Source organism: Trichechus manatus, unplaced genomic scaffold (assembly GCF_000243295.1).
Source record: "Trichechus manatus latirostris isolate Lorelei unplaced genomic scaffold, TriManLat1.0 scaffold00002, whole genome shotgun sequence".
Taxonomy (NCBI): Eukaryota; Metazoa; Chordata; class Mammalia; order Sirenia; family Trichechidae; genus Trichechus; species Trichechus manatus.
The window spans coordinates 12,173,614-12,185,132 of record NW_004443938.1 but is presented as its reverse complement, the minus strand read 5'-3'; the positions used below and the strand labels follow the sequence as shown (position 1 = coordinate 12,185,132).

The window sequence follows — 11,519 nt, the reverse complement described above, 5'->3', positions numbered from 1 at the left end:
AATACAGCTGCTGTGAGTCTTTCTGTGGACATGTGCTTTCATTTCCCTTGGGTAAGCACCTAGGAATGGCATGGCTGGTTCATAATGTTTGGAATATGTTTACTTCCTGAGAAACTGTCAGGCGTTTTCCTCCGTGGTGGTGTCGTTTTACCTTCCCCCTGCGGTGTCTAAGCGTTCATGGCCCAGGGCAGCGCAGTGCTCTGGGTCTGTTTACATGTCTGGCTGGGACCAAGGACGTGTGCTCTGCCCTGGTGGCAGCCTTGTGTGGCATCCTCTGCTCTTGGCACGTGTGAAACCGCATGGTTGGCATGCCAGCTGATGACTTTAAATGCGGCTTATTTTTTTGGTTCCAATTCATAGCTGTATATTTTACTTAAACTCTTTTTTTTTTTTTTCAAGAACATCTTACTCAACATTTTTGTGTCATTCTTAAAATGTTTCTTTTAGTGGAAGCCATGGCGTTTTCTAATTGGCAAAGTTGAATTTTGAGAGAGATAAAATCCCAGTGTTCTATGTTGTCACTGTAAAAATAACCCATTGCTGTCGAGTCAATTCCAACTCATAGCGACCCTATAGGACAGAGTAGAACTGCCCCATAGGGTTGCCAAGGAGCAGCTGGTGGATTCAGATGGCCAACCTTTTTGTTAGCAGCTGAGCTCTTAACCACTGCGCCACCAGGGCTCTATTGTGACTATAGAATAACTAATCTGCCAGATTCATCATTAGCATTACGCAATTTAAAACTATTTTCAACTCTTGGTAATTAAGATTTTTTTGTGTCTGTGGTCTTTAATATAAAGGTAAAATATATTTGGTGTAAAAACCTGGAACATGTAGGAAAGCGTGAGGAAGAAGAACATTCAGGTCTATTCTCATGTACAGCGACAACTATAGTTAGTATTCTGGCGTGTTTCCTCTCAGGTACAGACGTATTTTTAAAACTCTTACTCCCCCTTCCATTTCAGTGGAAGACTTACCACCCTGCCTTTTCCCAGTTGGAAATCTGGTTCCGATTTGTCTTTGTGGTGCTGACCTTCATTGTCACCGTAAGTTCCGTTTGCCTGACAGACTACATCAGGATTCAGACAAGGACAAAGTGTGTTTACGCGATTAGGGTTATCAGAGTGTGAGCCTACGGAAGAGTCATCCACACTCTCTGAGACCCTTCATCAAAGGGGCTGACTGAATGTCACTCAATGTCCTGTCTGTCCACTACCATGCTGCAGTGCCTAAAGGACAACAGCCCAGGTGACCTGGGGCCTTTGGCAAGGCTCTGTGCAGAGCAATAGTGACTGCAGAGCACTGACTTCTCGGTAAATTCTCATCCTGGTGCCATGAGCGATACCAGTTAGCACATATGGGAGGGATGCTGCATGAATCCAAATCACCTTTCTTTGCCTCGACATGCAACATATTCTGGGGATTTTATGTTTGGCAAATTGTACGGGACCTTTCGATCTTTTCTCTTTTTCTGGAAATGCAGGCTTTTGGCTCACTTGGGGTCTGAGGGTTGTGTCCACAAGTACACTGTAGCTTTCAGGGGGAATGCCTACCATTAAAAACACAAGAGAGCCCCACAAAGACCCCACCTGTGCAGATGAGCATTTATCAAGTGAAGGAAGAGGCCGTGCGCTGCATTTAGTGGGACAATCCCTGGCTTGTTGCCTCTGCAGTGCTGCTCTGCCTTCAGCTGCTTGCTGGTGGGTGGGGCGTGTCATTGAGGAGACCTTTCCCACCGTCACTCACGGAACTCCTGGTAGTGAGTGGACCTTGTCCAGAAGGATGCAGGCACGTGGTGGGCGTGTGAGGAATTGCAGGCAGTGGTGCTTTGTGGGGTCAGGTGTGGGTGGGAGGGCAGGATGTGGGCACTCGCATGGGGGTGGGGGACAACGGTGCTCAGGCAGAGCCCAGGGGCCTCAGGGCTTCCTGGGTCCCTGAGTGAACTTAGAAAGTAGGAAGCTGACGTTTATACCTGGTTGGTCAGTAACCCTTGCTTGCTCTTGAAGGATCTCTTGCCTGGCATTCTGCTGCCACTCTGGGGCTGAGAGAACTGGTACCCAAGGCCCTGACTTAATATGTTTGTAAGCAAGACGGGGGCCTGAGCCTTATCAGATAACTTGGACTGGGAAGTCGCCCACCAGGCCAGATAATCCCGATTGTCTAGAAAATTACTGGTTTATTTCAGATCACAGGAAAAAACCTAGGCCTAAAAATCACAAAATGAGCATATCTTTAAAGCAGTTAAAGGAGCTTCTCCCTTGGACCCAGTGCACCTCCTTCAGGGAGGTATTTTGCAAATGAACGCACCCTCTGACGTGGTGTGCACCGTGCTGTCCGGGCTTTTCCTCTGGGAACCCTGGTGCCCCGTTACAGCTGATGCATCTGTAGAACTGCACCACCGGGAGGGTGTGGCCTCCTCGTGGGGCCCCCGGCTGTGGTCTGGGCCCTGAGTAAGTCCCCTGTGTGGCCTCGCCAGGAGCCAGCCTGGCAGAGGCGGTAGGGGCGTGCTCTTTTTCTTTTACAGCCGTTGTATTCCTGGTCCCTCTGTGCTCTTATGGGGATAGCTGTGACCCGTCTTACCTGTGGTGCCTTTGTAGTAATTCCCACCATCTGCTCTCGGTGTCATTGATGACCTCAGGGACCACGGTAGCCAATCCAGCCGGCACATAACCATCCCAAAGGTCTTGGCTGACACCCAGACCGTTGACTGGGAAGACGTGTAGTCGGGAGGGCAGTGTAGTGGGTCACAGCGTGAGCAGGGTGGCAACCGCCGGGCAGCGACGACCTGGCTTCCTTTGCAGTGCCTGTTTGCACACTCCCTGCGGAAGTTTTCCATGAGAGACTGGGGGATTGAGCAGAAGTGGATGTCCATTCTGCTGCCTCTGCTGCTGCTTTACAATGGTAGGTGCCGTTTTTGTTTTGGAACTCTCCTCCTTAAGAGTTCAAAGCTGAAGGGAATCTGGGAAGGAGGTGGCCAAGGCTCAGAACCCTCCGGGGAAGCAGCTGCCGGGACCCCTAAAGGAACATCTGGTCTCTGCTCTCAGCTCCCCAAGACAAGGCAGGTGCCTAGGATTTTTAACAAACCTGGACTTGCTCTGGCAGTTCGAGCTTGGCCAGGCTACAGACACAGCAGCCTGGAATCTGGCTGAAGGTGGCCAGCCCTGCTGTCTGTTCTCTTTACTTGCTCCAGAGGTGTTGGCTTCCAGAGCTGGCATGCTCCACTGCGCCCGCAGGGAGGAGTGGCGCTGGGAGCTTATGGTTCTCTGTAACGTCTCTGGTGCAGTCTGTTAGCTGGCACCTGGGGTTTCTGAAAAACAAAGTAGCCTTTGGTTCCCCGTGTTCCTTTGGATCTGACCCAGGAGAGGCTGACAGTGAGCTCTGAGCCTTGCAGAGGGAGTGGGGCTCCCTGGCTGGAGCAGGGGTACAGGGAGTGCTGCTCACTTGGAGGGACTGGGGCGCCCTGGCTGGAGGTGGGGTATGGGGCATGTTGTTCACTTGGAGGAAGTGGGGTGCTTTGACTGTAGGGGGTGTGTGGAGTGTGTCATTCACTTGGAGGGAGTGGGGCACCCTGGCTGGACGGGGGGTGTGGGGAGTGCTGCTCACTTGGAGGGAGTGGGGTACCCTCCCTGGGGCTAGGTGCGGGCTGGCCATGTTGATCAAGTAACGAGAGGGAAGGGACACCCTGGCTGGGGCTGGGTGCAGGCTGTGTTGATCACATGGAGAAAGGGACCCCCCCCCTACCCCGCTGGAGGCTGGGTGCAGGCCTGTGCTGATCACACAGAGGGAGGGAGGGGAGTGTCCTGGCTGGGGTGAGGTGAGGGCTGGAGGTGGGTGCATTGCTCACGCCCTGTCCGCTTGTTCCAGATCCCTTCTTCCCCCTGTCCTTCCTGGTGAACAGCTGGCTGCCGGGCATGCTGGACGACCTCTTCCAGTCGCTGTTCCTGTGCGCCCTGCTGCTTTTCTGGCTCTGCGTGTACCATGGCATCCGGGTGCAGGTGAGTGCTCGGCCGCAGTGCCCCAGCCCTTCCTCCCCAGCGCCTGTTTGTCTCCACTCCTGGGGGGCTTAACGACGAAGCCGCCCTGGAAAATCAGTCTTCATCTCCACCCAGAACAGAAGAATTCGTGCTCCATAGAAATGATTTGAGTCTCTATCTAATGTGGTTCATCGGGGGCTAGTGGTGTGCTAGTTACTAACCTCATTTTTTTTTTTTTTTTGCGTTTTAGGGAGAAAGAAAGTGTTTAACTTTCTATTTGCCCAAGTTCTTTATTGTTGGACTGTTGTGGTTGGCTTCTGTGACGCTCGGAATATGGCAAACGTGAGTAATTTTATTTGTGTGAAACGCCAGTCGTGAAGCATTTGGCAAAGGTGGACAGACCAAAGTCTAACTGTATTCCATGAAATCATCCCGAAAGGCATCTGTCAGCCGGGATCCAGCAGCTGGTAGAGTGACAGGGACCGAGGGGTTCATTCTTGCTTGAATGGCTTAAGTCTCCTAGTGTGAGATGGGAAACGGGAAAGACCGCCTTCGGCAAAGAGTCCTCCTCTGGAGGGACTGAGACTTAGCTGTAGAAACGATGCTCAGGCCGGGTCCTGGGGCCCCGCCGTCCGCCCAGGGCTTTTGCTGCTCCTTCAGCTTGCCTCGGTAACCGTCCCAGTCCTTACACCAGCCCCCATGGGGTGTTGTTACTAGTACTTCTGTCCTTCTGTGAAGTGGCACCACAGTGGGAAGCTCGTGTTGTAACAGCCCGAGTCACCTGAGCAGAATTTCCTCCAGTGTCCGCTTCCGGGTGGGATGAGGCCCGGCGGGTCTAGTGTTGCGCCCCCGTGACCTGAGTAGTGACAGGACGACCTCCCTCTTCTCTGTCTGGGCCTCCGTCCCACCCACCTGTCACCCGTGCCCGTTCTCATGCTGAAACGAATTAGATTCCGCAGCGTCGTCCTCTGTGCTCACATCCACTTCTGGTGGCCACGTGTGCCCTGAAAAGGTGCCGGCGAGCAGCTCTTAGAGTTGCGAGAGAAACAGCATAGGGCTTTTTGTGACAAAAAACATGGCGTTTCTATGAGGGCAACACCACAATGCTGAGGATGGTGGGCGGGCGGCTGGGTTAGTAGTATTGTATGTGTTACACATGTGAAATGTGAAATTAAGGATTTCTCTCAAATTTATAATTGCTTTTTAAAAATCCCTTACCCTTGATTAGTAAGTAGTTTATATTAAAGGGTTAAAAAAAAAAAAAACAAGTGAAAAAAACATAAAATAAGAAGTAAAACCAGTCATATTAATCTATTTTTTCACAACATTGTTTTTTAGAGTTAATGAATTACATGATCCAATGTACCAGTATCGAGTTGACACAGGAAATTTTCAGGTAAGGAGAGTTAATGAACCTAAGGATTTTTTAAAATGCTGTTTTATAAAATGACTGAATTTCATAACTTCGATTGTGCTGTTGGCATGAGCTTGCTGACAGGCTGCTTGGGAAGGACCATAGAAAGTTCACAGGTGGAATATTTGTCTGGATAAATCAGTTTGAGTAGTATAAGGAGTAGACTTTTACAAGCTGTGTTTTCACTGCTAGTCTGTGGTTAGGGTTGATGTGCCAGGGCACAGAAGGGGTGTCACATTTTAGGAAGACTGTAACACAAGTAAGGAAACGTTTTTGTTCACGCTGTTCTTTAAAGTAGCAGGCAGCTTCCAGTGAGTTTCAGCGTGGCCAGGGCGATGTCATGTGCTCAGGTGTGCGCCCTAAGCACGTCCCCACATCTGGTCTGATGCTCTGTAGTCGCTGTCCTGAAATGGTTAATATTCACTGAACAAGAGGCCCTGTGTTTATTTTTTATTGTTGTGCTTTAAGTGAAAGTTTACAATTCAGGTTAGTCTCTCATACAAAAATTTATATACACATTGCTGTGTGACCCTAGTGGCTTTCCCTATACTGTGACAGCACACTCCTCCTTTCCACCCCAGATTTCTCATGTCCATTCAGCAAGCTTCTGACCCTCTGCCTTCTCATCTCACCTCCGGACAGGAGCTGTCTATTTAGTCTCATGTATCTGCTTGAGCCAAGAAGCACGCTCTTCACGAGTATCATTTTATGTCCCACAGTCCAGTGCAATCTTTGACTGAGGAGGTGGAGGCCCTGTGGTTTTATCTCACACCAAGACCAAATACCAAACCAGTTGCTGTCGAGGTGACTCAGACTCATGACGATCCCATGTGTGTCAGAGTAGAACTGCGCTGCACAGGGTTTTCAATGGATAATTTTTCGGAAGTAGATTTCCAGGCCTTTCTTTCGGGGCACCTCTGGGTGGACTGGAACCGCAGCATTTCAGTGAGCAGCCTAACACTTAACCGTTTGTGCCACCCAGGGACGCCTTATTTCACATAGGGCCTCACAAATTAAACAGCCAGTCCTGCGTGTGGCCTTCTCTGAGTCTGCGGGTCATACGTGTCCCCTCTGTGCCACACAGTTGGCTGAGCCAGGTGTGCACCGCGTGCTCAGGGACAGAGGGCCCAGCTCAGGAGTGCGGACGGGTGGAAATGGGTCACTTTGCTGCAACACACGTTTGAATCCTGATTTCACGGCAAGTCCAGCCTTTCCCAGCGTGGCTTTGCAGAGCTCCCTGTGAAGCGATAGAATCCCTGGTTGTTTATGGAAAGTGGCCTTGAGCAAGAGCGAGGGGAAGGTTAGTGGATGATGACGCGTTGACAAGACATGTAATTTGCATTGAGACTGTGTGTCATAGGAAGCAGAGTAAGTGCCGGCTGCTTCACCGATAGGTAGGGCCGTGCCTGTGGCCTTTACGTTTCATTTTTATGAGTCTGAGGAGTTTTTCAGGCCTCTGAACGTCGACCTCACAAACAGCGTGCCGTGAACCTTGCACTCAGAGGACCTGTGGCCTGGGTAGGGAGAAAGGCTTAGACAGCAGGGAGCAGACCCCAGAGCTCCCAGCTCCCTGCCAGCTGCCTGTCGTTCTTGGCAGAGGGGTGAGGAGGGCCGCGGAGCTTAGTTAATTTAGAGGAGGGGCATTTTTATTTGCATTTTATCCTTTTTCTTTGGGTTTAACTAGCTTTACAGTGCTTTAATGAGTTTTTGTTTGCGGGGGCGGGGTACACCTTGAGCTGGCGAGGAAGGAGAGGAGGGGAAGGGCATACGGGTCCAGGGAAGAGAAATGCTGTTCCAGAGCCTGTGGGAGCACCAGGAGGAGGGGTCCCGGCACCGTGGTGACTTGAGGCAGAGCGCACAGGGCCCACCAGGACTCAGGGCACTGTAGTATAGGTGGACACTGAGTAGGGGGCCTGCGTGAGGCCTGTGCTCGGGAAGGACGTCTGGACCATTGAGGAGGCTTGGGGGCCACGTTGCTGGGTCAGGGGCTCAGAGGGTGGGGTGGGGCGGGGAATGGAAGGAGAGGGGTAAGGAGCTGCTTTGAAGCGTGCACACATGCCCACTGGTGACAGAGCGCACATGAGGTCATTGGTTGAATGTCACTCCTGGATTTACATAAAATATCACAATTTGTGTGAATGTAGTGTTACTGAAGCCTTGCTCTGGCACGGTCTCCTTCCCTACCTGAGGAGAAGGGGGAGGTGAAGGTCTTGGCCCTGGACCATCACCTGGGGTGGCAGCTGTACCTGGGCCTGCACCGTCCCCCTGGATGGCCTGAGCACAAATCTTGAGTCCTGGGGGTCCGCCCACCTGCTTCTTTCCCCTGTCCTTCCATCTATAAGGTGGGGAATAATGGTGTCTACTCTAGGGAGATGTCGCGGGGTTATGTTAGACAGTGCGTCTGAAGCAGTTAGCTGGGACCGGCGTTAATGCCCACTCAGTGAGGTTGCCGTTTCCACTGTACCTTTGGCCTCCTTCCCTCAGTCAGGCCTTGGGGAGAGGCTGGCCACCAGGGGTTCAAGGCCACTGACACCTCTCTGGGAGGAACACGTCAGGGCCGTCACTGCTGTCACTGAAGGAAGTGCAAAATGCTTTAAGACCTAGAGACTTGTAGGGGACCCCAGCTGATCTAGTCCAATCACTGTACTTAGAGATGAAAAAACAGCCCAGGGAGCAGAGAACCTTGTCTAAACTCCGTAGGCAGAGATGAGGCTGACACAGAGCCCTGCCAGCTCCGTCCCTGGCCCTGTGAGAGGGCTTCTGGCTCCAAGAGGAAGGGAGGGAAGGGAGCTGAGGTGTGGGAGGGAGTGCTCCACAGGGGGAGCCTGAGGACTCCACGGGGGCTGTGTCAGAGGGGGCCGCACTGACCTGACAGCCACAACTTCTGGCTCATCTAGCTCAGCCTCTCACTTCCTAAGAAACTGAGGGCCAAAGAAGGGGAGTGTGCCTGGAGGTGTCTCAGGGTTCAGCCCTGGGCTCTGTCTTTGACATGTACTCTATCGTCATGAGCGAGCGGGGCGGGCTGTCACTGGGGAGAGACAGGCAGTGGCCACCATCACTCACTGGGCACCACTGCTCAGCCCTGAGCTGGGGGCTTTACTCATGAGGTGGAGGGAGTTTGGTTCTTAGTGACCTGGTCACCAGTGCGCTGCCTGTGTTCACGGAGAGAGACGGAGGCTGAGCCTGGAGATGCAGGTCCGTGGGCCAGGCCCATTCCCATTCTGCTTCATGGTGTGACCTTCACGCTCTGAGCCCCTGTGGGAACATTTGGCTTCCTGCCTGTGGTGGTGGTGGAGGGAGAGCAGCTCTGAGACCTCTGTGCTTCATACTGAAACAACAACCTGCCTTGCTTTGTTCTAGGGAATGAAGATTTTCTTCATGGTGGTGGCAGCCACGTATATCTTATACCTTCTGTTCTTGATCGTGCGGGCATGTTCTGAGCTCCACCACATGCCTTACGTAGGTAAGCACCCATTACATATGCTTTCTAGTAGACTTTATTTCTTAGAGCAGAGAGGCTTACAGAGGAATTGTGCAGAAACTACAGGGTGCTCCCGTATATCCCCCTTCTCCCTGCCCACTGTTTCTCCTGGTATTAACTTCTTGCACGTGTGTGGTACGTTGGTTACAATTGATGAACCAATACCAATACATTATTGTTAAGTAAAGACCATTGTTCACATTAGAGATCACTCTTTGTGTTGTACAGCCCTATGGATTTGGACAAATGCATGATGTCATGTGTGCGCCATGACAGTATCATACAGAGTGGTTTCACTGCCCTAAAAATGCCCTGTGCTCCACCTGCTCATCCCTCCCCTCTCCCCTGGAGCCCTGGGAAACCATTCATCTGTTACTGTCTCTATAGTCTTGTGTTTTCCAGAATGTCCTATAGTTGGAATCATACCATGTGCAGCCTTTTCAGACAGGCTTCTTTCATTCTGGTCCCTCCCTGTCTTTTCATAGCTTGATAACTTAACTCTTTTTTTCTCTGAATAATACTCCACTGTGTGGATGGACCACAGTTTATCAATTCACCAATTGAAGGATATCTTAGTTGCTTCCAATTTTTGGAACATATGCTTTTAAAATGGGTTTCACCTACCCACCCCTGTGCGGGAGTGAGTTAGGACGTGACGTCAAGTGGTGGAGGAGTGTCTGAGGTCAGCTCAGTAATCTTATCTTGGGGAATCCCAGAGATTTGTCCCTCTTCCTACAAGCTGGGGGCCATGTCTAATGAATCACTCTGGGCCATTTGGATGGTACTGGGGGACAGCGCTGGAGGGAGGGCCTTGGGGGGAGGCCGGCCTGGGGCCCTGGGTGGCCAGCGGGGCTGTGGAGAGCTGCCTGGTCTTTCCAGAACTGGCCCCTTGCAGAGAAGCCAGCAGGGCTATTTTCTTAGTCTCTGAGTCAGGGGCCATTGGGATCCTTTCCCCAAATCTGTCACAGCCACATTAACAAGGCCCTGGCCTTGCTGGAAACCCTGGTCTTGGACCCAATGAGGTGGGGCAGCATTTCTCCTGGGCTCCAGGTAAAAACAGGGGTTTACAGTCCAGAGGGAAGAGGGTTTTCATTCAGGGGGTTTTGCTTCATTTTTGTTTTTACTTTTAAGATTTCTGAGATGAGAATGGAATTTACTTCTGAGTTGTTGAATAGGATTATTTCTTTCTTTTTCAGATCTCAGGTTAAAATTTTTGACTGCATTGACGTTTGTAGTGCTTGTCATTAGGTAAGACTTGATTTCTTGAAAGAAGCAAAACAATGAATTTTGATTCAAATGACTTAAGTCTCTTTTCTCTCTTTTGAGGAGTTAGTTTCAGGGTACTTCTCCTCAGATGAGGTCTGAGGGCCTCTTACCGAGGATGGGAGGTGGGGGCGGGGGTGTAATGGCCAAGAGAGCAAATGTTTGTTGTCCATGTCTGGGGTGGAGAGCGTTAAAGAAAATGCTCCCCCCTGGCCGCGTGGCAGCTGGCTGCCTGCTTTCATGTCCATTCACCAAGAAGCCCAGCTCTCATGGCGTGTCGGAGGATTCGAATTCCATAACAAGCTGGCACCTTAGCATTGCTTTGGTGCTTCAAGGGCCTGACTGTGAGCACATGTTACTTCTGTTCCTGTTCAGTACAACGAATGTTGTGGGATCTGCACCACTCTTGATCCCGTGGGGAGGGTGGGGCCTTCAGAGGAGGTGCTAAGCTAGCAAGGAAGGCCCTGCCTGGAGAGCTCTGCCCGGGTGGGTGGGCGGGCGGGCGGCAGGGCTGACGGGGCGCAGCGCACGCAGGGCTGGGGGTGCCGGTGACTGAAGAGTTGAGCGGCCTGGGAAGTTGTTTCTGTGACTAAATTCCAGATAATTGTTTGGGTACTTATGGTCTGTCTCCTTCTTCTAAGTCAAAGTCCTGAGGGAAAACAGTCTAGTTATCTGCTTTTCCCTTTGGTTGCTTAGATGGCAATAAGTGGTTGCCAGCCCCTCTCCTCTGCTGGGAACCATTGGCACCCAGTCTCTGTGAGTGTGGGAACTCCCCCTATCACCAACGTCCCCACCACCCTGCCAGCACCCATGTCCCCAGCACCTGTCCAGGAGGAGCACTCAGTGCTACGAGAGCACGTGAGCTCAGCATGGACTTTCAGCTGCACCTACCTGCGTGTCAGTCATCACAACAGCATCTAAGTTCACATGGAGGTAATAGTGCAGGCAGGTGTGGGTGCTACTGATTTAGTCTCTGCCCAGCGCTTGGCACGTATGCTGTCTCTCTAACTTCTCACAGCCCCTTACACACACACACACACACACACACACACACACACGGGTGCGCATGCTGTCTCTGTGTGACTTCTCACGGACACACAGACACACGTTTCTGTAACTTCTCACAGCCCCTCACACACACACGCTATCTCTGTAACTTCTCACAGCCCCTCACACACGCACACACTATCTCTGTAACTTCTCACAGCCCCTCACACACACGCTATCTCTGTAACTTCTCACAGCCCGTCACACACGCACACGTGCTGTCTCTGTAACTTCTCACAGCCCGTCACACACGCACACGTGCTGTCTCTGTAACTTCTCACAGCCCCTCACACACACACGTGCTGTCTCTGTAACTTCTCACAGCCCCTCACACACACGC

At 51.7% G+C, this 11,519-nt stretch overlaps 1 protein-coding gene across 1 annotated transcript in view; it reads left to right on the top strand.

Moving 5' to 3' along the window:
• The window catches only part of TMEM181 (transmembrane protein 181), a 71,312-nt gene that overhangs the window by 52,967 nt on the left and 6,826 nt on the right, over nucleotides 1-11,519 (top strand). The window contains exons 11-17 of the mRNA XM_023728298.1: nucleotides 966-1,046; nucleotides 2,802-2,901; nucleotides 3,865-3,995; nucleotides 4,225-4,316; nucleotides 5,313-5,370; nucleotides 8,749-8,851; nucleotides 10,066-10,117. Of these exons, the coding sequence (XP_023584066.1) occupies nucleotides 966-1,046; nucleotides 2,802-2,901; nucleotides 3,865-3,995; nucleotides 4,225-4,316; nucleotides 5,313-5,370; nucleotides 8,749-8,851; nucleotides 10,066-10,117 (617 nt within the window). The remainder of the gene's footprint in view (nucleotides 1-965; nucleotides 1,047-2,801; nucleotides 2,902-3,864; nucleotides 3,996-4,224; nucleotides 4,317-5,312; nucleotides 5,371-8,748; nucleotides 8,852-10,065; nucleotides 10,118-11,519) is intronic.